The following is a 24,645-nucleotide window of genomic DNA, read 5'->3' on the forward strand; positions in this document are numbered from 1 at the left end:
TTCTACAACGTCGTTGGGCCAACATTGGGGCAAATGGCCATCGTGTGTCTTACCTCCGAGTAGCACCCTGCCCCTACCTGCCGCTTTTCTCTGTAATTCTATCAGAAGCGCTCTCAGATAGTAAGCATGTTATGAATTGCCTCATAAGTTTTGTCATATCAGCATGCTACTGTCACAAAGCTCTCGATATTGTACTTTAAAAGGGAAACATCTTCCAACCAATAGAAGTGAATAGAATCATGGCAGGTGGGATTGGTGCCTCAAATCACCACCACCACGTCCTTGAGGCTTTCATCATTTCCGTCCCAGACTCACTGATGAATTTTAGGATCATCAGACATTTCTAGCCCTTAATGTGGCTGTAAAATTTAAAAATGCACTTTAAAAATCTATTTACTAAGTCATGGATATGTTTTCAATAGCAAGATTTAAAATAATAAATGATATAGAAAAGGTGAGGATCAGAAATGTAAAGTTAATTCTTCACTCCCATTTTTTTAAGGGGATGGTCAATATTGCAGACATTTTTTAGAAAATAGAATCAACCAGAGCTATAATTGGAAAGAAGGAGTGACTAAACCTCTGTGTATACCTCGTCCGTGTTTGAGGCCTACCCAGGACTTGTTCACTCCTTTTAGCTCCTAAATGTTAGCAGGGAAATACCAGCACGGCCCACACATGCATGTGTGACCGCAGGTAATGGAGGTAACTGGGCCCAAAAGGTGGATGTTCCTATTCTAGTGTATTTGCTTCTTCTAAAAATCAGCTCTGTTGGGGTAAATTTAAATGTCATAAAAATCAACAATGTTAAGTGAGCAATTAAGTGTGTTTTGACAAATGCAAAGCGTTACGGAGCCATCATACTCATGATATATAGAACATTTCTATCAACAAAAAAGGTTTCCGTGTGCCCGCCTCCTACCTCCAGGTCTTGGCAACACTGACCTGTCCCTCTAGTGTTTACTTTTCTGCAATGTCATATCAATGAAATAAAATATATCTTCAGTGTCTGGCTTCTTGAAGCATATGCTTTTGAGGTCCATCCACGTGTTGTATGTAACGGTACTTTGTTCCTTTTCATTGCTACTATGACTAGTATTCCATTGTATGGCTGCACCACAATTTGTCTACCCATTTAGCAGTTAACGGACATTTAGGTTGTTTCTAGTTCTTAGCTGTTATGATTCAGTCTCCTTTTAACAGCTAAGAAATTCTTTACCACCATTGCTTTTATTCCGATTTCTAAAATATGGCTAACCACAGATTTGGTTAAATGAGATCATCAGTGTTTTGAGTGAGAACTGAATGAAAACCAGTTGGGGAAGACTGGCTCAGCTATTCTTCATGAGGCTCTCACACTCAGCTGCCACCAACCTCTCATTTTTCTGTGCCTAGGTGGTTATGTCCCTTGACCTTCCCTGTGGTGTATGCCACCTTCTACCTTCTATTTTGGCCATTGTGAATTTCCCTTTAGGGCAAGGACTATGCCATGTTTATCTCTATTTGACCCAGTGCCTAGCAGAGTGTATCATAATAAATAGTAAATGAATTGATTTGGATTTTTCTCTAATCCCTTCTTTGGATACCTAAATGGTTTTTATTAATATTTTCAATCCATTGCTGTATTACCTCTAGAGTGTCATAAAAAGGCTTTCCTAACTCAAGGTATTTCAGATACTACCTCTGCCTTCACATATTTATGTATATTGTAACTTTTGAGCACATTTCTATTTTTTTATGACCCCCTTTTTTTTTCCAACTATAATGTAAGAGGATTTGATGAAACAAATATGAGATTCCCTGTCAGTTCTAAGGTTTTATAAAAAGCCTACTAAGTCAAAAGAACCTGCAAGGGGAGAAGGCAACACTGGAGGAAGGCGGAAGAGGATTCAAGAAACAATAGCTGATGTGTAACTCAACGTTTGTTGGAAGGGAATTTTTAAAAATTATTTTACTTTATTAAGAGAACCACAATAACCATAGTTTTTGTTTTTTGTGGGTTTTTTTCTATAGTAGATTTAGGACATCAGTAATTAGGCAGCTTCTCTTTCTAAAAACTGATGGTGCAACTTGCAACCCCGTTATGTCGGGGAACCATAAGCCCCAGTTTGCAAAGGACGGGCCCAGTTATGACTATTGTCTCTCTGTAATTAGTAATCGTGCCCCTTTTCATTCTCAAATGGGTATTGCTTTTGAGCAATGCGTTTTATGGTTACCCAACTATTAGGGGGCTCGGGGCCCCAGGTCTCCCTACTGCTCTAACTCAGGGTCTGACTGGGGGATGGTTACTCGTGAAAGAATCCACAATGCTCTTTTTAGGCAATCTCCTTCAGCAGCTTTGTGTCCAGCTGGCCAAGCCATAAGGGGCATCTCTTCTGGGCACTCTTCTTTTTTAACATGTTCCAAAAGTTTTTGCCTCCTCATACAAGACTTGAGCAGATTCTTCAGCTTCAGGGAAAGACAGCAGCTTTCCTTCCCTCTATGGCCAGGGCATAAGAACATCCATTCACTGAACATTCTCTGCCTACTTCTTATGTGCCAAGTCCTGAGCTGGGCTCAGGGTGTAGAGAGACAGAGATGACAAAGGAGGCAGATGTGTGACCCAAGAACTAAGTGTGACAAATGCTATCTTAAAAGGATGTGTGTGTGTGTATATATATATATATATATATATATATATATACACACACAACATATATGGAGGTCACTGAGGAAAGAATAAGTTAATTTAGGAAAGAGTGGAAGGAGGGGGGAGACTTCTGAGCAGGCCTTTAAAAGGAGTAGTGTACAATGAGCAAGGGGATGTGGCTGGGGTGGGGGATGGATGATGAAGGTTGTAGGGGGCAACATCCCAGGAAAGCAAAGAGACATGTGCCATGATCCATGGCCAGAAAAATATGTGGTGTGAACTGGGGAGGCAAAAAGTGGCCTCGTCTGACTGTCCATTTGTTGGTACACACCAGTTTGGAACTGAGTGTGAGGCAAGACCTTGGAGCACATCCAAGGGGGTGTTGTTATTAGAAGAGCTAGAAAGGACCTTATTTCACATTTAGCGTGGACCCCTGATGATTCCTTTTGAGTGAGGTGTGGGTGTATTTTCCTTTTGGAATTTTACACTACAACATTACTGCATGCGTTGACCAATTTCAATACAGGCTTTCCTTATGTTGCTTTATAATTAGAAGCCAGTGAATTGAAGTTCCACAGCGGTACATAGACTAGTAGTGATAGCTTTTTGGAATTGTTTATTTTTAGTTTGGCAAAGGCAAAGCAGTAAATATCTCAATTAGTGAACTAAAGCAGCATGGATGAGAAATGCCCACAAGGAGATCAGGGTTAGACATAACCTAAGTCAGTTAATTGGAGGAAACCCTCGTATCACCCACATCTAGACTATGAAGAGCTGACCTAATGTGTGTGTGTGTGTGTGTGTGTGTGTGTGTGTGTGTGTGTGTACAGTGTCAGTATCCAAGTGCTGTAGCCATGAGGTCCTTTGCGTCCTTCAGGTCCTAATTGTTTAGGAGGTTTCTCGCTTTAGGAGCCACCGTGATCAGATACTGACCTTTGGGTCCCAAAGGGATGGGTCGATATCCAATCACAGTGGGATGGAATATTGTCTTTGACTGTGGAAGCATCTCATCCTGCAGTTTCTCTCAACATGACCCAAAAGGAGTTCTTTCATGATGTGCTGGGGGAAGTTACTCATTTTCATATTCGTATTTATATATTCATATTACATTTCCTAATGTGTGAAAATATGTAACAGAAATGTGTATGTGGCACTACAGAAGCCTTCACTTGCCTCTAGGTAGATTCTCCTACATTGTATGTGAGATTCCATTTTAAGGTCAGGTGGAAAAGTAGAGGTGGTCTCCAAAACTTAGTTTCCAGAATTTAAGTTCTGGTGTATTGAGCCATGCTATTCCTGTAACTCCAGGATCTTTGGGAAGTAGTAACCATGCAGAAGATAGAAGACTAATTGGTGGTGCAGAACTCTAGGAGTCTTAGAGAGAAAGGTGTTTGTGTTTTAGAGCTACCCAATAGCATTATTCAGTTGTCATGATGTTTTGCATACTCAGTCCATTTGGATTTATGGCATGTATTTCTAACATGGTATGAAAGGTCCTTTGGATTTCCCCCCTAAAGGAGAGCAGAGGTCAGTAGAAAGATTGTTTGTTGTCTTCTTATGCAGAAGAGTTCACTCCCGAGCAGCTCTCTGCCGTCTGTAGGGCAATGATGGGGCTCGTGCATCTGCAGATTCAATTTCTGTCTGTCTCCTCTCTGCTTTGTAGACTGGAAAAAGAGAGCATCCAGCAGAGCCTTAGCAGTGAAGCAAAGGCCCAAGCCCTTCAGGCCCAGCAAAGAGAGCAGGAGCTGACACAGAAGATACAGCAAATGGAGGCCCAGCATGACAAAACTGGTAGGTGGTGGGGAAAGATTAGAGCCTGGGCACTCGCTCACAAGCCGGGCCCACGCCTTACTGTGAAATGACACCAGGAACACCTGTAACCTTTGGCTGGCCGAAGGGAGCAGATGCTAACTACACCGGAGATTCCGAATTACATATTAGTTAGCGTTTAAAAGGGAAAATGGAAAGTATTGCCCACTGTCTGTTGATTTCAGAGTGCTGCTCTCACATCTGTTGCACCATCTGGATTATGAGTTTATTTACCTGTGTTCAAGAAACGTAAAGCTGAGAGAGACCACAACAAAGTAGAAAAACAAAGGGCTTGTTTTTGGCTGGGTTTTCAGGCACACATGTTATATAAAGAAAATAGCATCAGAAGCTCTGCGGGAAATGCTCTGAGCTTACAGTTAGAGTCTCCTGAATAGCACTGAACAGTTCCCACAGTACACACATTATAGCTGCTCTAAAAGCCTAATGAGTTTGCTTCAGCGTCCAAACTGGAGAAAAGCTTTAGCCATTAATCGGTTCTTAATTCACTGTCGCAGCTGGATGTAATTCAGTGGCTCCAAATTGATATGTTCCTTTATTTAATCTTTGCAGCTTCGAACATTTTTAGCATTTGTATGATTTCCCCACCTCCCCCAACCCAATCTAGAGTGATGTTTAATCCTTTGCATTCTTCAAGTTCTCACAACTGCCGTTAAAATTCACTAATACAAGGCATTGACCACAGCTGGCAGCTTGGCTAAAAATTGCCATCTTTCATCACATTGGCGCTATTCTGCAGACTGAGTTGGCCAGTAACTCTTTACCTTTAATTTGAAAGTAAAATGCACTTTGAAAAGAGGCAGTTTGATTTGTTCCGTCAGAGCATTATGTAGTTCTTTTCACGTGTGAGTTGTGTGTTCACAGACAGTGTTAGTCAAAACAAGACAGTGTCACTCATTAGAATTCCACAGCACGTACTCCACACTGATCGTACTATTAAAACAAAAGTTTAATTGATCCTGTCTCTTCCAGAAAAATGGTGTTTAATTTTTAGTGCCTTGATTTATTTTGCTTTGAATGCTGTACGCTTTTTGCCAATCATTAGCTAAGATTGAAAAGAAATAAAGGGCCTTATTAAACCTTACACTTGAAAGTAATTTTCACATGATTTAATGTATACTATGTTTGATGACATGGTAAGAAATGATCACTTATCCTATAGGTGAAAAATTGCTAACATAAAGTTCATTAAATAATCTCTTTACTTGTAAAGAGGCAAAGGTTATACGACTCACGTAGTTCCCTCCGGTACTTTTAGTAGACTTTCTTCTAATGGCATTTGGCCAGGAGAAATGAAAATTCACCAGACTTAGTAGATGTTTTTCCACTAAAAACAAAAGGTGGCAAATAGGATAAATTATTGTTTCTCCTCACTGCTAGCAGGAGCCTATGGATCACGGAGTCGGGCAGAATCTGTGAGCAAGACAAGAATTTACCTGTTAGAACCATCTTAACAACACTTCCTTTTATGTTGCACAAAAATACCACTCTCTGTTCAATTTCTTTGACCAGATTTTCATTGAAGCTTATACTGTTGGCAATGAAATCAAATTACGTATTTCACCTTCATAATTAGAGAAATAGATGCAAGATGGAGGGTAGTGCAATATGTGAGCAAATATGAAACATAAAGCATGAATTACAGTCTAAATCAGAGGTCCTCAGTTATTTTAGTTTTGAATTATCTGGTTGTAATAATTTTGACACTGTTTATAGTAAAATTGTCAAAATAGAAATATAATATCTTGCATATTACAAAGATACAAGCATCTATGACTTCACTTGAGATATTTGACACTCTATTAACATGTTAAAAATTAACACCAATCTGGTATGATCAAAAATGTTTCTGGTGTATAAGAAAAATAAATGTTGCACCAGATTTAGTGTCTTGCCAGGTGAGCAGTCCTGTGACTTAGGACACGAGAGTGATCTAGTGGCTTATGGGAAATGTGTTGCTTGTCTTAGTGCTTTTACCGCTCTACATATGGACACACTGCAGAGTTACAACCATAAACATCTTATGTTGGTGGGGGGTTTATTGTTATTTCTAGAAAATGAACAGTATTCATTGCTGACCTCCCAGAATACATTTTTGACAAAGTTAAAGGAAGAATGCTGTACATTAGCCAAGAAACTGGAGCAAGTCTCTCAAAAAAGCAGGTAGGTAATATTATTGTGTGAGTACTCTAATTTTTCCTTAAAAAAACATTTCCAGTATGTTAAATGTCAAAATTAGCTTTAGTAGTCTCCCCTTATCCACAGTTTAGCATTCCACACTTTCAGTTATTCACAGTTAGCCATGGTCTGAAAATATTAAATGGAAAATTCTAGAAGTAAATAAATCATTACATTTTAAATTGCATGCCGTTCTGAGTAGTGTGATGAAATCTCACGCCGTCCCGCTCAGTCCCGTCTGGGATATGAATCATTTCTTTGTCCAGCCCTATATTAGCTGTATATGCCCCCCGCCTGTTAGTCACTTAGTAGCTGTCTCAGTCATTAAATCAACTGTCGAGGTATCGCAGTGCTTGTATCCAAGTCACCCTTATTTTACTTAACGATGGCCCCAAAGCACAAGAGTGGTGATGCTGGCAATGTGGATATTCCAAAGAGAAGCTATGAAGTGCTTCCCTTAAGTGAAAATGTGTGTAGAGTACAGTAAGGTATTTTGAGAGACTGGGAGAGCGACAGAGACCACTTTCACATCACTTTTATTACAATGTACTGTTATAATTGTTCTATTTTATTAATAGTTATCGTTGTTAATTTCTTACTGTGTCTAATTTACAAGTTAAACTTTATCATAGGTATGTATGTATAGGAAAAAAGTTTTTTTCAGGCATCCACTGGAGGTCTTGGAACAGATCCCTTGTGGATAAGGGGGAACTACTGTATGTGTTAATATTTTCTCTCTGTGAACACTTGATTGTCCATACACACACCTTGGTGTGTTTTTTTGTTATTAACCAAGTATGTATACGTACTGTTATTTGACGTTTTAGTGTTTACAATTGAACAAGATAGCAATTATTCTACTAAAAGATGCAAATAAATCAAGCAGTTTTAAAGTCTTAATGTTGATACGTGTAACACATCTTAGTCTATTATCACAGCTCTCCCTAAACCGACAAAAGCTATCTTTAGGTCAAATTATAATAGATGAAATATGTGTATATAAAAATGAAAGATGATGCTTTGAAATAAATCAACCAAAACCATCCTTTCCTTCTCTTTCTAAAACTTTCTATTTTAATAGAACAGCCATCATTCATTTTATATGTACACTACTCTTTTATAAACCTACTCATTGGGATCTTAATGAATTTTTTCCTGCACATTTTCTAATCAGATTATCTCAAAGAATGAATCATCTTACATTCCAAATTTATAAGAAGCCTGAATTCTCATCTCTGCTCTGACAGTAACTGTGTAATCTCAGACAAATTTATTTGACATGTTTGAACTGTGGTTTCCTCATGAAAATGAATGAATGAATGATATTGGACAGAATCCTCCAATTGGATAGAACTGAACTATAAAAGACAACATTCACATAATTAGCTAGATATCAAATGGCACATTACCACATAACCTAATGAAAAAAATAACCTGTATATCTGCTGTTCTGTATTTTTCTGAAACTCACTCAGGTCTACACAGAGCAAGCAGTATGCCACAGCTATCGCATTCAGAAAGCATTTCCGGGTAGATCAGAGCAGATCTGACCACTCTGAGCCCTAGCTTGTGTTCCTCCATCAATAAACTGCCTTAGCCGATGGAATCCCCATCTCTGAATCTTCTGGGGAATCAGAGGGCTTATGAATCCAGTTCTTTCTACTCTCGAGAAGGCAGACGCTCCTATAGCCACTGAGAACGTGCTCTGACGTGTGCTCCTCCTTAGCAAATACTAATTAAGTATCTTGTTTGGAAAGGGGAAAAGCTCAGGGTGCCACAATACCAGATATTTTCAGGAAATTTAACAGGGAAGCCCACATGATTCTGTCATGAAAAAGACTCATAAAATATCAACAGTAGCTATTCCTAACCAGAAATATTTGATTTGCCTCACATAGATCCAAAAGTAAGTGATGTGTTAGAAGTAAACAAACAAGATTACATAATTTAAGAAAAAATTATATTGATCTGGTGTTTATAATATTACATTATTTTAACATTACTTTGTGATTGATTATTGATTAATTATCTTGCTCTCTAAAGAGGCATAATTCAGGAAATTAAACTGGATAAAAGAGAAAGGGGTGTTACGTACTTCTATGTATTATTTAATTCTCACAGCATCTTGAGACGAGAATTACAGTCTTCTCTTATAGATGAGAAAAATCAATATTCAGAGTGTTTAAATGGCTGGTAAGTGGGAGAGCTCGAGTTCTAACTTAGGTATTTCTGGTTCAAAAGCCTATGATTTTACTTACAATAAGTGCAATATTTTACATCTAGTATTAAAGAAAATCCAGGCTAAAGCAGTTATGATGGGAAGAAAAATTAATCTTTAAATTCCTGTTGAGAAGTAGATATATTAGGCAGGTGAGGGTTAACCTGTGCTCTGCATCTCTAGCCCCCTTTTTCCTGCTCTAGAGCTATCACCTTACCCTGTGCTGGTCTAGTGAACTTGAACCTCAGCCCCTGTCTGGCTCCTCTTGCTTCTGATCCATCTAGCTCCTGACCACTACTTTGTCAACTGAATGTGTTCCTTTTCGTCTGACACACAGATGTCACTCAATACATATTTATTCATTTAATGAATGAATGAATGAATGAAACAAAAAGGTGTGGTGATACCCCCATATCCTGATCTGACTCTGGTTCCAGCCTGTTCCTTTGTTGATAACACAGGCAATGCACCATAAAAAAAAAAAAAAACAAAAAAAAAAACAACCTTTGGAATTCACAAAGAACCAGGTTTGACTCTCCCTCTGCCACTTAACTTCATAACCTGAGTACATTGCCTATTCTGTCCAAACCTCAGCTTCTTCATCTGGAAAAACATTTCAAAAACCACGTTATGGAATTGTTGTGGGAATTAGAAATTTATAGAGACACACACAAGTGTACATACGGCTATAAAACCCCTAGCACAATGCTAAGGGACACATACAAGACACAGTAGCTGCTCTTGTCATCGTGGCAATGCTTGAAGGGTCTTCACTCGCAACGGGGATGTCACTTCACGGCTATCATTGTCTTCACCAGGGTCCGAATGCCATTTTCTCTCAGACATAGAGTCTATAGTACCATGAAAACCTTTTCCAGGGCAAAACAGCATCAGGAAAATGTGAATCCGGTTGCCATTCAGGTCCTGCTCCCTCACCTTGTCGTGTCAATTTGCATAATAAAATAGGCAGCTCCTATAACTTCACAAGTTGACCCAAAACTAAGGCCCGACAAATAGTAAACATTCAAGAAATTGTTCCTAATTATTGTTAAAACTTTGAAAGGATTCTTCTAAACTTTACAAAAAATGTATTTTGTGTGTCTCATGAGAAAGCAGTAGACAGGATAAATTGTGATTTTAGGGATTTGTTTGTTTGTTTGTTCACCCTTAAATTTCTTGCCCCCACAACTCTCTGTGTGAAGACTAGAGATTCTCAAAATTCATGCAAAATTTAACATTCCATTTTGATACTACTTTCTGCTTTGAAGCCACTTACATAAAACTTGAAGAGCTAGGGGTGTTTTTTTTAATAAAAATTATAAACTTATTAAGCCCTGCAGAATCCCACCAGAAGTGTGCCTCTACACACCCTATGCTAAATTTTTGCGATAAAATAAATTCCCCTGTACTTTGAGGTGAAGAAATCTGGGAGTTCTTTTGAGCTTTCTAAAGTATCGTCATTGTGGAAGCTCAGTCTCCAAAATAATTATTTAAACCTTATGGTAATTTTGATCCAGGTTTTCCTCAGAGTACAACAGTAAAATTTTTCCTGAAAGTAGGTGTATTTATTTTCTGTTGATCAACAACTTAAAACACCTTTTTTTTTCTTTTTTGCTCCTTGTAGCATTTCTCTGAGAGTCATGTTACTCAAAATCCCATACTAAACAAATGGATTTATACCCCTTAAAATAAGCTTTTTTTTTTTTTTTTTTTTTTTTAAGTCACAGATCTAGTCATTTGACAAGAGCCCATGCAGAATGACTAGGAAAGCTGACAATCTGGGCTCACCGTTCCTGCACACCCTTACTCCTTACCCCAGCCTCGTGCTCGGCTGCTATGGGGAAGATGTTTCGAAATGGTTCGTGTGTGTGTGTGTGTGTGTGTGTGTGTGTTCTCCCCATTCGCATACTGGCAGTGCCTACTGCTTCTGTGCTCTGTCAGCCCTCCGCCGTGATTAGCACGGTGTGCATTCCACACTGTTCGAACGGTGTCCATAACCCCAGAGCCCGTGAATGGCGCATCCCATTTTACAACCAAAAATGAGCTGCCGGCTCTGTGCATTTTATATAGCTTGTGTGTGACCATCAGACAAGAGCATTAATTTCGTTTTCTTTCGGTTGGCACCCGGCAGACATTCTGGCTGATTTTAGTTGAAGCTCACATAAACTTTAGCTCCCCTTTCATCTTTATTCCCCAGGACTCTGGGGGCTCATTACAGTGATAGGGTTGTTTCTGAAGTTGGTAAGTGGAGATATTTAAATATCTTTGGTGCAACTGTGATTTTTCTTTATCAAAGTGGAGGAAGTGTTGCCTCTCCCCAGGCGCTTTGATGAATCAGCAGTAAAATGTTTGCAGTGCAGTTTGCAGTGCGATCTGAAACGGGCCTTGGGAAGAGCTCAGAAAGGTTGGGCTGGCTGGCGAGGAGTGAGCCTCTGCCAGCTGCGGAGTGGAGATCAAGCGTGTGCTAGGCTTCAGCCTCTCAACACTTGCACGACAAGAACAGGATATAGAGCACAGAACCGGGGGCGGCGTGGTTTTGCTTCTCTCTTCTTTCTTTTCCATCACAGTCACTTTCTGGGTTGCTAGGCTTGCGGATTGATGTCGAACAGTGCCCATTGTGTATTTGTGATTTGCGTTTTGTAATTAAGAGGAACAATGGGAGTCCATTGGGTCTCGTTATATATAATGGTTGGTTTAATTTGTTTCACTTCTATCTTGTTAATTGTAAATTGATCATTAAGATTTGAATTCTAATCTGTCACCAGGGTTGTGGGTATTGAGGCTAGAGCAATGATCCTGCTTTTAATCGCTGATGATGAGAAACAAATTTTATAATTCTGGTACATATTGCAGTTCATATATTTTAACACTGTATTTTATGGTGTTATAAATATTGTTAAATGACTTTTAGTGTAGTTTTACTGTGTGGACTATAATGTATAAATTATATTACTGTTTTGGCAACAGTCGGTATCCAACTGTGTGAGTTTAATTGAAGTAAAGAACACACACCCGCTTGAACTATTTTTTTCCCCTTGCACGTTTAGATGTTAGGTTGGGATGTTGTAAAAATTATATTCTACAAGAGAAGACTGATATCGGCCTCTGCTAATTGTTACCAAAAGTCACATGAGAATCCAAAAGAATAAAATATTAAGAGGTCGTGTTTTCCCTTAAAACAATTATTGCTGTAATCCTAATTATAGTAGTAAAATATTATACTTCATGCAAATGCAATTACACAATATAACTGGTATATAAAAATGCATGGAAAAGTTCATGCTTCTGTAAAGCCAAAAATTACCTAAATTTTCTGTGAAAATGGATTACAGTCAATTATCCTTTTATATAATCATGCCACAAATGTCATCTCAAACTAACATAGAAACTTCTAAGTTTACTCTTTGAACTTTGCAAGCTTCTAATTCATTCAATATATCATGGGCTCTAGGCAGATAAAATATGATGTCCATGTACATTTCCCAAATTTTTATTGAACATTGGAAGTTGGTAGGCAAATTACCATTAAAAACAAAGAAAAGAAACCCCAAAATATGCAAAGCAGAAAAAATATTGTACCAGTAAAATACCTTTTATACATATTGTGCCAATACAAATAACATTTATATTTTTGTGATTCTGTGAGTAAGGCTTTCTCAATGTAGGGCATTTGGATATAAATACAAAAAAGAATCAAGGAACAAATTTCCTGTGACATAACCATCTAACTAACTATTGTTAATTTTTGAACATATTTTCTTTCAGTCATTTTCCATGTGCACACATACATTTATATTGTGAGTGAGATTATACTATATATACAGTTTTGGATTCTGCTTTTTCATTTACGATTATCTAATGAACATTTCTCTCCATCACTGAATATTCTGGAAACATAATTTTAATTGAATCATTTGTATGCCTAAGACATTTCAGATGTTTCTAACTTTTAACTGTTATGAATAGTATAATAATAATTTTGTACCTCAGTCTGAATTTTTGATGATTCCCAAAGTTGGGGTGCCGAAAAGGGGATTGCTGGCCCAAAGAATATGAACCGTTTTTAATTGATGAATGTGTATTACTTTGCTCAAGTACTACACTAACTTCTGCTCAGTAGATACGTACGTATATCAGTACGTGACTAAAAGAAGTGAGATTTAAAAAAAAAGTGAGAGACAATAGCACACAGTGGATGGGGAACCCCTTTAGAGTTGGACAGGCAGTATTGTGTTTGGGCTTGGCTAGTCACCATTTGGGTGATCTTAGGCAAATCATTAAATCTTATGTTGACCTTACAGAGAAAAGGAAATAAACACTTACCTTGTAGGATGAATTGAGATCAGTACTGTAAAGGATGGATTCCACTATCTGGTAAAAAGTAGCCATGCAATAAATAGTGAACTGTAATCTGGTTTTATTATGCAGTTCTTTGAATAGTGAAGTTGAATATTTTATAAATGTTTATTGACCACTTATGTGTCTTCCTCTGAATATTTTTCATATTCCTTGTACTTTTTAAATTGGAATTTTGATGGAGAGTGGGGATAACACATTGTTAAATTATGCTTCTAATCTTCATTTGTCTCTTTTTTATGTTCCCAGTTCTTTATTTTTTTAATTTTCAAAAATTTGTATTTTGCTTTCATGAATTTTTTCCAAAGTCAAAGTGACTTTATTTTTGTTTTGTTTTGTTTTAAATAGATGGCCATTGTAAAAATTCAGAAAATATGGAAAAGGGAAAAAAATTTTAATTCCTAATTGTGACATGTAGCGATAATCCATATTAACATGTGGTACACATGTCAAAATGTTTTTTTAATTATAAAATGGAATCACTTATATATGATTTTTAATGTTTTCCTCTCTTAACAATATGTCATATTTTTAGGTCAATAAATAACACCAGCAGATAACCACATTATCAGAATAGCATCTTTATATTCCATTGTAACCAATCTTCTATTGACAAATTTCTGAGTTAAGTTTCCAGATATTGGTTTGCTGAGCGGTTGCTTTGTGATACAATGCTACAGTGACACCATGATATTTTTGTGTGTAAAAGTTTTGTATTTTATATTATAAAATCTACTGATTTTTCTTTTAAAATGTGACAATTTTTCCTGTGAAAGTCACTGACTATAGATAGTCTTCTGCATTTTTTCTAATCTGGTTTAAGGAAATTTTTTTTTGTCCTTTGGGAATTTATTTTAGTGCATAGTACATATTGTGATAGGAGACACTTATCTTGAAAAAATGCTAAATTAGCAATTTCTTATAACTGCCCCTAAATTCTTTCATGTTGTATATGATTTTGAAAGGAAAAATGTAAGTCATTATTAATTAATTTAAACTATTTCAAATATACATAAATTCTTATTATGAGAAGCAAATGTAGATTGAGTGCTTGATCTGAGCTTGAAAATGAGCTAATCCATGCCCTCATATATGATCTAGTAAGAAAGATGAGGCATAGACTACAACTCAGAGGAATAAATTATGAGCTAATATATGCGTAAAAGCTAGAGGTAGTTTCAGAAAATGTGCTGACATATTGAGAACTACAAGATATTAATCAGGGCAAGCTTCCTTTGACGTGACACTTGAACCAAGATGAAAATAAAATGAGGGATGAAGTGAACTAAAAGTGAGAGATTGCGTCATACATGTGAAGCAGTTTGGTCCTTGAAATAAGTTCTCTTAGAAAATCCAAATCTTTTCTTGACCAGGAAGAAAAGACTATCTCACCCAATGGAGGAATCGTTTCTTTGGAGGGAAATAATTTTACATCAAGTGTCTTACTTAAACTTCAAGAAACAAGCCAGTCTTTAACTCCTCATATTTTAATATGCAAGAGTTTTAAGCTTTTAGTTCTAACCTGTGAGGCAGTAGAACAGGATGGAATGGTGGCAGTAGGAGCAATCTTTGATTAAAACAAGGACAAGGGTGCAATTTTTCTTGAACAGACATCTTTCTGATTTGAGATAGTCATCCAAGAAAGTGAAAAGGTAACATATTTCCCGAGGGACATTAACTATTGCCAAAGTCGATGTGTGTGATCCCAAATGAAATGTGTGAAGACAGAAAGAAAACTGGAGGAATGGTACCTGACTTAGCGAAGTGAAGGCAGGTGAATCTTAAGTGTCTTCAGAGGGTAATACTTATTCATGAAGCAAGCTGGTCTGCTCTCAGGATTCCAGAAACACTTGGAAAGACAGGCATGGAACATAGGACTGAAATCAAAATTGATAGTCCCACCCGACTCCATGCAGCCAGGTGACTGACTATCCCCCTTCCACCCAGGAAACTAGGGGCTTCTTCTCTGAAGAAATTAAACCAGCAGGCTCTGGTTAAAATAGGGGCACTAAAATTAGAGTACCAGGATTAATAGAAAGTCTGCATTCTGAAAGGTGAGATCCTCACCCCTCTGTTTCCATCTAGCCCCTATGCCCCTGGCAGTCAGGGTTGTACACAGTAAACAGGAAACTGGAGGCTCCTTCTCTTGAGAACAGAATGGCCACAGAGGACAGAATTACAGGTCCTAATATTGGGAATCTCCCATAGGAAAGATGGCTTGCCTCCCAATCGCTCTACACTGAAACCCACTCATTTGGGGAAAATAAATGTATGCAAGGGCAATGTGATCATAGCAAACTACTTAGCAAGGACCAATACTTAGGTAGTCATAACGTAAATACTGATAATGATTTACCCTCAAACTGAAATGCTAATAAATACATTGACAAGCTGGAGATGGGGGAAGAGGGCATATAAAAGAATTGAACCTTCATCTACCATAATGAATCAGTAGAAATTTCTTAATTGACGGAACAAGAGGTATTGCTATAAGCATATTAAGAAATTCAGAGAGAAATACCAGACGACATAGCTTTAAAAAACAACAACAAAAAACTGAAAGTATTTGTCACTGCCCAGCTGGACTGGGGGTCCGGGGGTAGAGGAATGCCATTTTTCATTATTACGCCTGTTGGAGCTACATGATTTTCATCATGTGCCATTAAATTAGTTATGTTAATTAAAAGAAACAACTCTGTGTTATAGAGATTAGGCCTGGGGTTGCTCCTTTAACAGCATAATGGCTCACCTATAATAGGCCCTCAGTAAATATTTGGTAAATGAATGATAGTCTTTGAAAAAAACGGTTTGATCATTATTGTTTTTGTCTTGCTCCTTGGAGGAGCCTTCTGTATTAAAGTAATTGTTATTCCTTTATCTGTCTACCACTTGAATCCCTGCAATATAGATTCCCTCTGCTAGACATCTTGCAGTTTCTCAGATAATTTGTCTTATAGTATTTTTACTTACACTGTTATGTTTAAATACCGAATTTACGATAATGTTAAGTTTGTACAATAAAAACATGCTCTACTAATAAGAACCTTGCACATCTACTATGTCTGTTTTCACTTCTCTAGATCTGAAATAGCTCAGCTCAGTCAAGAGAAAAGGTATACATATGGCAAACTGAAAAAATTACAGCGAAGGAACGATGAATTGGAGGAGCAGTGTGTCCAACATGGCAGGCTGCATGAGATAATGAAGCAAAGGTAATCACGGCTTAATCAGCAACCGATGTGCCATATACTGCATTTGTTTGGTTCATAAACAGAATGGGACTTGCTGTGGAATAAATAGAATTCATGATGACTACGCTATTCAAGGGACATGCTCAAAATCTAGTACTTTTATATATTTTGCTCGCTCAATTTAGGCTGTTCTTATAATACTCTGAGAGGAGAGCACATCCCCTCTTTACGAGTCTCTAAAAGATATATAATTAGATTTGATAGAGAAAACTGTAGGAAAACCACCCACCTTTCGGGTGTAAGTTGATCATGTAATATGGAGGAATTTCAACACTTCTTTTCTAGAAATTAGGTCTTATATGCTTTTTGTAAGATAAAACATGTAGTAGGCCTAAGAAGGTTAAATATTTTCATTAGGTTGTATTGCTGGAGTCAGGATTTGGCGCCAATCTTTCTGGTTCTTCCTAGTGGTGTTGCTTTGAGCAAGTTACATGACCTCTCTGAGCATCAGTTTTTTTCATCTATATATTGGGACTAATAATATCTACTTAGCGGTTTGATATAAAGACCAAATATAATATATGTAAAACACGTGGCATGGATGATATGTATTCTCTTTTTCTAGATGAAGAAACTCAAGTTCAGAGAGACTAATGGATTTGCTCAAAGTGGCAGATTGAGTAAGTGGTAGAGTTCAAACTTAAATCTTTTGACTCCAAATTCCTTTTTTTGTGTGTGTGCAGTTTTTTTGTTTTTGTTTTTTGTTGTTGTTGTTGTTTGTTTTTTTGTGTTTTTTTGGTAATAAACACAGCCCTTTGTTATTTCCTATTATAAATGTGTAATTTCTAATTCCTGTGTAATGATGGATTCCCCAGGAAAAATAGTTCAGTATTTTACACCACACAATGAATTGGTTTCGGTAGATTCAGACTTCCGCACCGCAATCGCATCCGTAGCAGCAGTCAGCCTTCCAGAGGAGATGGTGTGGTTGGCCTCCAGCTCCCCATCCTGTCCCTTTCCCCAGACACCCATGCCTTCTCTGTTTCAAAAACAATTGTTGATATAAATGAGGGAAAATGCAAATGTGTATAGACTCCTTTCATTTCTTATGTTTTAATTTAAAGTAAACATAAAGAGTCTTGGGGTCATGGGGGGATTTTTACAACATTGATCACTTGCTCTGTTGATTAGAAGAAAGGAAGTCAGAAAATGGCACTGCTTTTCAGTCACCAAAATACAAAAATTTGTGTATATTTGCAGAGTAAGAATTATTCATTTATTCACTCTTTAAAATATTTACTTAAGCCCCGACAAGCCAGAGGTCAGCAAACTTTTCCTGTAAAGGACCAGAGAGCAAAATATTTCAGTCTTTGTGGGCCACACATGGTCTCTGTTACACACGGTCTTTTTTGTTGTGTTTTTGTCTTTGTTTTTTACAATCCTTTAAAAAAGCAGAAACCATTCTTCCCTAGAGGGCCAACAAAACAAGCCACAGAATTTGGCCCTCGGGCTATAATTTGCCCCTATACTAGGCAACCAAGACACACTTCTAATATTTCCTGTCTTACGTGTGTACATTGCTTTAGAGTTCACAAAATACAGTCATTCATGTTGTCTCACTTTGAAACAAACCTGGAAAGTAGCTGTTGTTGTCATTTCCATTTCCAGATGGAAAACTAAGGCTCAGAAAGATAAAGTTGCCAACTGAAGGTCAGATAGCAAATTAATCATTCATTCATTCAATAAATATTTATTGATTGCTACTATGTGTCATGTTCCTCACCACATGCTGGGAATAAAATAGCAAAGTAAATATAATTTCTAGTCTAATGGAGCTTCCAGCCTCGTAGGGAAGATGGATATTGACAAAAGAATTTCACAAATACCTGATTAATTGCAGTAATGATCAGTTCTATGAAGGAGAAATACACGTTGTGGTGCGAGCACGTTTAAGACGGGGACGTACCTGACCAGGAAGAGTTTCGTTGAGACAATAACATTGGAAATGAATGCGTCAGCGAGGACCAGGTAGGGACCATTAGCCTTGGCGCTGGCACACTGTGCCCCCAGCCCACAGCCCCTTTTGTATGCTCTTTCATTTACACGTTGTCTGTGGCTGCTTTCACACCACAATGTCAGAGTTGGGTAGCTGAGTCAGAGACTGAGACCTATTGGCCCACAAGTCTAAAGTATTTACTATCTGGCCCTGTGCTAAAAACGTTTGCCAGCTCCTGTTCTAGAGAAAGGAAAACTATAAAATTGAAGGTCCTGAGCTGGTCCTTTTGAAGAAGGAAGGAAACTGTGTTTGACCTAAGGAGTAAGGGATAGAATGGCATGTGATGTAGTTGGGGAGGGGGGAGGGGGGAAGGACCAGACCTAAAGGCAGGGCCTTTACGTTTTCATTACAGACCTTTTACTTTATCCTGTTACCAAAGGAAAGGAATTAAAAGGGTTTTTTTAAAAAATGAAGGAGAATGATGTGGTTAAATTTGCATTTTAAAAATAGCATTCCAGCTTCAGAGTAGATAAAGGATGGAGACAGAGCCGTAGTGTTTACACAAGACCAGTTGGGGAGCTACGGGAGCAGTTACCAAACGACGATGATGGCTAAGACTTGTAGTGATGATAATGGTGATGCAGAGAAAAGTAACCAGATTGGTGAAACATTTAGGAGGTATATTCAGCAGGACTTAATAATTGATTGACTGCACTGGGTAGAGAAAGGGGGCAGGCATATTAAGGGTAACGCCCATATTTCTGACATGAGCCATGGATGCCTAATGGTGCCCCTTACTGAGAACTGAGAGAAGGCTCAAAAGAAGCAGGTTTGTGGTTGAGGTGGTCTGGGTTTGGGATAAGACCAAGTGTTAAGTTTTGGCCATGTTCAAATGCATTGTACAAATGGAAATGTTGAATAAGCAGGTGGACATAATGCCCCATGCTTAGGAGAAATGTCTGGGCTAGAGATAGAAATCTCCCTTAGCTTATAGAGGATGTTTGAAACCTTGTGAGTAAATGAGGTCACCGAGAGAAAAAATAAAGGGAGAAGAGCTTACTGAATCCAAAAGAACACTAATATTTTTAAAGGTAAAGAAGAGGTTGGCAAAAGAGATTGGGACAAGTAACCTGAGAAATAAGCAGGGACTGGAAGAGCATGTTATCATGTGGGCCAAAAGATGGAAATGCTTCAGGTGAGAGGAAGGGATCAACCAATCGCTGCTGAGAGATGAAGTAAGGCTGAAAAGTATTCAATGGGCTTAATGACATGAACATCACTTGTGTTAACAAAAGTATTTTTGTTGAAGATTAAGTGCAGAAACCATATTAGAGTGGATTGAAAAGTATGAGTCAAAAAACAAATAGCAAATTTAAACCACTTTTTCATGAGATTCCGCTGCAAGGGAAAGGAAAGCAAGGCAGAGCAAGAGAGCTAAACCAGCCAACTGGTGGTTGGAGGATGGATTGGGAGGAACATTTTGGAACAGATAATTTTATGTTTTAAGCTGGAGTGGAAGTGAATGTATTAAATTCTGATTGTCGAGACCATTAAAGTTATAAAGTCAGGAAAATTACATTTTCCAGCTGGTGGTTTGGAACTCCTAGTGTCTACAGAGGCAGTCCAGGAAATTCATGATAAAGATAGCAATGGCGTGTTTCTAGTTATGTTTTAAAATGAGTCTTGATTCATATATTTCCCCCAGAGGTAGAGCCATGTGGGAGCGCTATAGTGTATGCAAGAGGGAACCGGCCCTAGAACCCGTGGAAACCCACTGAGCACCCTCCTGTGCTCTCATGGGGTCAAGTGCAGTGTCACCAACCCAACCATTCTGGTTGTTTGGTCAGTTATACAGTGTCACACAGTTTTCTTTTTCTTTCTTATATTAATGTATTGTCTAAATTACATACATCAAAACCATTGACCAAAGACATAAAGCTGCTGATTGAAAGGTAACAAACTGTGAGTTAAAAATTGATAAGCCTTCTATGAAGTAGCCTCAGGATGATCTTTACCAAATCTGTACGTTGTATTTTTCTAATAGAAATTTTATTCCTCGAAGACAAATGTCAAAATAGGAAATATAGCATTGACTCTTATCCAATTTGAGATTTCATTTTGGGGGAATTAAGACCACTCACTGTTTTCAGAAAAGTACTTGAAAATAGAAGCCTGAAATCTTAGCCTTTATTTCATCATTTAAAAACAAAAGACAAAATACTGGCAAATAGAGTCCAACAGTATTCTAAAAGAAGTGTATACCATAAGCGTGTAGGATTTATCCCAGGTATCCAAGGCTGGTTCAACATTCGAAAATCAATTAATGTAATCCATCACATCAACAGGCTAAAAAAGAAAAATCACATGATCATATCAATAGACGCAGAAAAAGCATTTGACAAAATCCAAAACCCATTCGTGATAAAACCTCTCAGTGAATTGAAAATAGAGGGAAACTTCCTCAACATGATAAAGCGTATCTACAAAAAACCGGTAGCTGACATCACACACTGGTGAGAAACTCAAAGCTTTCTCACAATGATCAGGTACAAGTCCAGGATGTCCCCTCTCACCACTCATTTTTAACATTATACTGGACGTTCTAACCAATGCAATAAGGAAAGGAAAGATATACAGATTGGGGAGGAAACTGTCTTTGTCCGCAGATGACATGATCACCTCTGTAGAAAATCTGAAAGAATTAACATAAAACTCCTGGAATAGTAATATAATAATTATAGCAGGGTTGCAGGATGTCAGGTTAATATACAAGAATCGTTCGCTTTCATGTATAGCAGCAATGAACAGGTGGAATTTGAAATTAAAAATACAGCACCATTTACATTAGCACTCCCCAAAATGAAATACCTAAGTATAAATCTAACAAAATATATATAACAGTTATATGAGGGAAACTATAAAGCTGATGAAATACATCAAAGGACAACTAAATAAATGGAGAGATGTCCCATGTTCATGAACAAGAGGACTCAATTTTGTCAATGTGTCAGTTCTTCCCAGTTTGATCTATAGATTTAAGACAATCCCAATCAAAATCCCAGCAAGTTATTTTGTGAATATTGACAAACTGATTCTAAAGTTTATACGGAGAGGAAAAAAACCCAGAATAACCAATACAATTTCCATATAATAAAGAACAAAATTGGAGGACGCAGCCTGCCTGACTTCAATACTTACTACAAAGTTGCAGTAATGAAGACAGTGTGGTATTTGAGAAAGTACAAACAGATCAATGAAATAGAATTGAGAGGCCAGAAACAGACCCATAAATATCATAAACTGCTCTTGGATTGAGGAGCAAAGTCAATATAATAGAGCAAAGATAGTCTTTCAACAAATGGTTTTGAAACAATCAGATATCCACGCGCAAAAATAGAACCATCTAGACAAGATCTTGCATCTTACACAAGAATTAACTCAAAATGGATCACAGACCTAAATATAAAACACAAAACTATACCCTCCTGGAAGATAACTTGGATATGGCAGTGACATTTTCGATACAACACCTAAGGCCTGATCTCTTTGATTACCGGTGGGGACACAAAATGGTACAGTCACTTTGGAAGACAGTTTGGTGACTTCTTATTGTACAAAACTAAATATGCGATCCAGCAGTTGCACTCCAACACTTTTTAACACTTTTTACCCAAAAGTGTTAAAAAACTTTTGTCCACCCCAAACCTGCACACGGATGTCTGTGGAACTCTGTTCATAATTGCCAAAACTTGGACGCAACTAAGACATCCCTCCGTAGGAACCTGAGAATGCATTGTTCCCTGGCTGCCTCCGTAGCTTGCAGAGCTCCTGTCATACTGCACGAGCTCTGATCATTTGACTTCTGATGGTTTGGGGGAAGGACATTTAGTTATTACTGCATTATCAGTGTTGTGCTGAGGTCATCTTGGTTTTCAAAGGCTGCTGTTCTTGCTTTTCATTACAAATTGCTCTTAATTTAGCTTCATGGTAATTGCTTTTGTTTGTTCGGAGTTTTGTTAACCTCCTCCAGTAAAGTCTCACATACTTGCATCAGCCGTGTATTGGTTCCTCAGTAATTATGTTTCAAGTCCTCTAAGAATTGTGATTCAGACGTGAATCTTCTGCGTCTCTTGCTAAAGCAAATGTGTGTATAATCCCCACCTCTCATCTCTGCCTCCCATCAGTTTATTTTAGAGAATCACTCCTTTGGTGATGTGCTGCTTGAGACTCTGTGTTTTCAAGTAACTGACAACATACTATTAAAAGTAAAATTGCTGTGTTATTTTATATTTGTGTGCCATTATTTTATAATACCAAACCATAGAAAACGATAAGTAATCCATATGTTGCTAAGAAAGAAGCTCACTGAAGCTTGTTTATTTTGAAATGTTTCTTTGCTGTCACTAGCTTTCTTTTCACTGGGTCGAGGACGTGTGTGGATCGGGTAGGCGGCTGCCCCTGAAGGGCCTAAGGGTCATCTGCAGCTATCGTGCAGAGTTGGAAGCTATGAAAACCAGAAGAGCTTAGAAAACTGATGCTTTCCCCCATATTATGCCAAAATTATAAGCTAATTGGGATTAACAAGTAGTCTTAAAATCCACTTATTCCAATGATTATTGACAAATCCCTAACAGGACTGGAAGCCATGTTCAATTATCCCGTATTGGGAAGACCTGAAGTCAGATTGCTTTCCTCCCCATAACAGAGGAGGTTTGCCAAACGGAGAAGTTAGGATTTTGGTCTGAGAGTGGATAATACATTATTTAAAGCATCTTGTGCAGTTACCATAGTTGGAACAAGGCAGGCACTATCATAATTGATTTCCTTAGGAAAAGATTAAATGGGAAAGGTACCCAACAAAAGAGAGTTAGGAAAATGCCAGAGACATTTTAATATAATTCACACTTTTTCCTATGATAAACCAGCCCAATACCCAGGAAAAGGAAAAAGACTCCATTCACCTATTGATCAAATGTGTATCGAGTGTGATATGTCACTGAAGTGCTTGCTCGGGGTTGACCACTGAAGCAGAAGCAGATATCCCTACCCTTATGGAACTTACATTCTTTAAGCTCCTTTCAGGTTCTGTTCCTCTGCTTTTAAGACCTAAAACTGAAAGTAGAAAGACAGGGTGTATAGTAGTTAAGACCACGCAGTTAGACCCAGGTTCTCTGGGTTTTCCTCAGTTTACTACTTCTAATCGTGTGGTCGCGAGCAAACTCCCTAAATCTCAGATTTCATCTCCTTCACTTCACTTTTTTTATCTGAAAAATGCTACCTTGTAGGATTCTGATAATTGCCTAAAATAATCCATGAAAAGTTGTTAGAATAGTATCTGGCACAGCCTTAGTGCTCAACAAATGTTTTACGCTACTATTCATTCAACTTCCTTCATCTAACATATTGACCAGGCCCTTAGCACATGCCAGGCTCTGTTCTAGACTCCAGGAACTTCCAGAAGTAGTTTATGGACATTTTGGGTTAAATTGGCTCTTGTGAGCTGGTCTGTAGAACAAAATACCGTGTTTACATAATGTTATTTCTCAGGGAAAATGCCTTCTGAATTTTCAACAACTGGTTTATCAAACAATGTTTTGGACCATACTTAGGATATGCCTGTGATAAATTCTAAGTGTTGTGAATATGTGAATGTGTGTGTGTTTGTGTGTGTCCTGTGTTCAATGTCTAAAGTTTCCAATAGGAGCCCCAAATAAAATTTCAAGAGGGATACGTTTACCTAGTTGTTTAAAAAAAAAAAAAGAAAATCATTTTCAGCAGCAGACTTGGGAGTGAGGAGTGCTCTTTTGTAATTCCCAATTGTAACTTTACCTATTAGGCTTTTTCTTTAGAAATGGGAAAAAAAATGGCTAACAGATTTTAACTTCTGTTCCTTGGAGGGAAAATGTTATAGCGTTTAAAAATTAAAACAGAAGAAAACTAAAAAAACATAAGATACTCGGAAAGAAGCTAATGCCTTTTTGAAAGCAAATATTCTGACAAACCATCTATACCCAGCCAGTTTTAATATTTTTATAATGTTTGTTATTTTTTGTTTCTCCACAATTATGGATGAGGGAAAATATTCAATTAAAATTAAGTGCTAAACCAATGTTGGAATTGTGCGGAGGACCACAGGGGCTGTGGGCATGGATTGTGTATCTTTGGACTGAACTTTTGCTAAAAAGACAGAGCAGGTAACTTTCTGTTCTTCTTTTAGAGGACAAAAAGTGTATTTCCATGTTTAAAAGCC

General features: G+C 37.8%; 1 protein-coding gene across 7 annotated transcripts in view; it reads left to right on the forward strand.

Moving 5' to 3' along the window:
• Nucleotides 1–24,645, forward strand: part of SDCCAG8 (SHH signaling and ciliogenesis regulator SDCCAG8) — a 211,348-nt gene that overhangs the window by 121,703 nt on the left and 65,000 nt on the right. For 3 of the 7 annotated variants that reach the window (XM_074316832.2, XM_019746823.3, XM_074316833.2), the window contains exons 14-16: nt 4,293–4,420; nt 6,511–6,619; nt 16,289–16,420. In XM_074316832.2, coding sequence (XP_074172933.2) covers nt 4,293–4,420; nt 6,511–6,619; nt 16,289–16,420 — 369 coding nt within the window. Of the gene's footprint in view, nt 1–4,292; nt 4,421–6,510; nt 6,620–16,288; nt 16,421–17,024; nt 17,080–18,299; nt 22,683–24,645 lie in introns of those variants that run through there. The other 4 variants (XM_088799109.1, XM_088799110.1, XR_002138627.3 and 1 more) reach the window with 3 other exon arrangements.

The sequence above is a fragment of the Rhinolophus sinicus genome, chromosome 6 (genome assembly GCF_057876585.1).
Source record: "Rhinolophus sinicus isolate RSI-liver-muscle chromosome 6, RSI-T2T, whole genome shotgun sequence".
Lineage (NCBI taxonomy): Eukaryota > Metazoa > Chordata > Mammalia > Chiroptera > Rhinolophidae > Rhinolophus > Rhinolophus sinicus.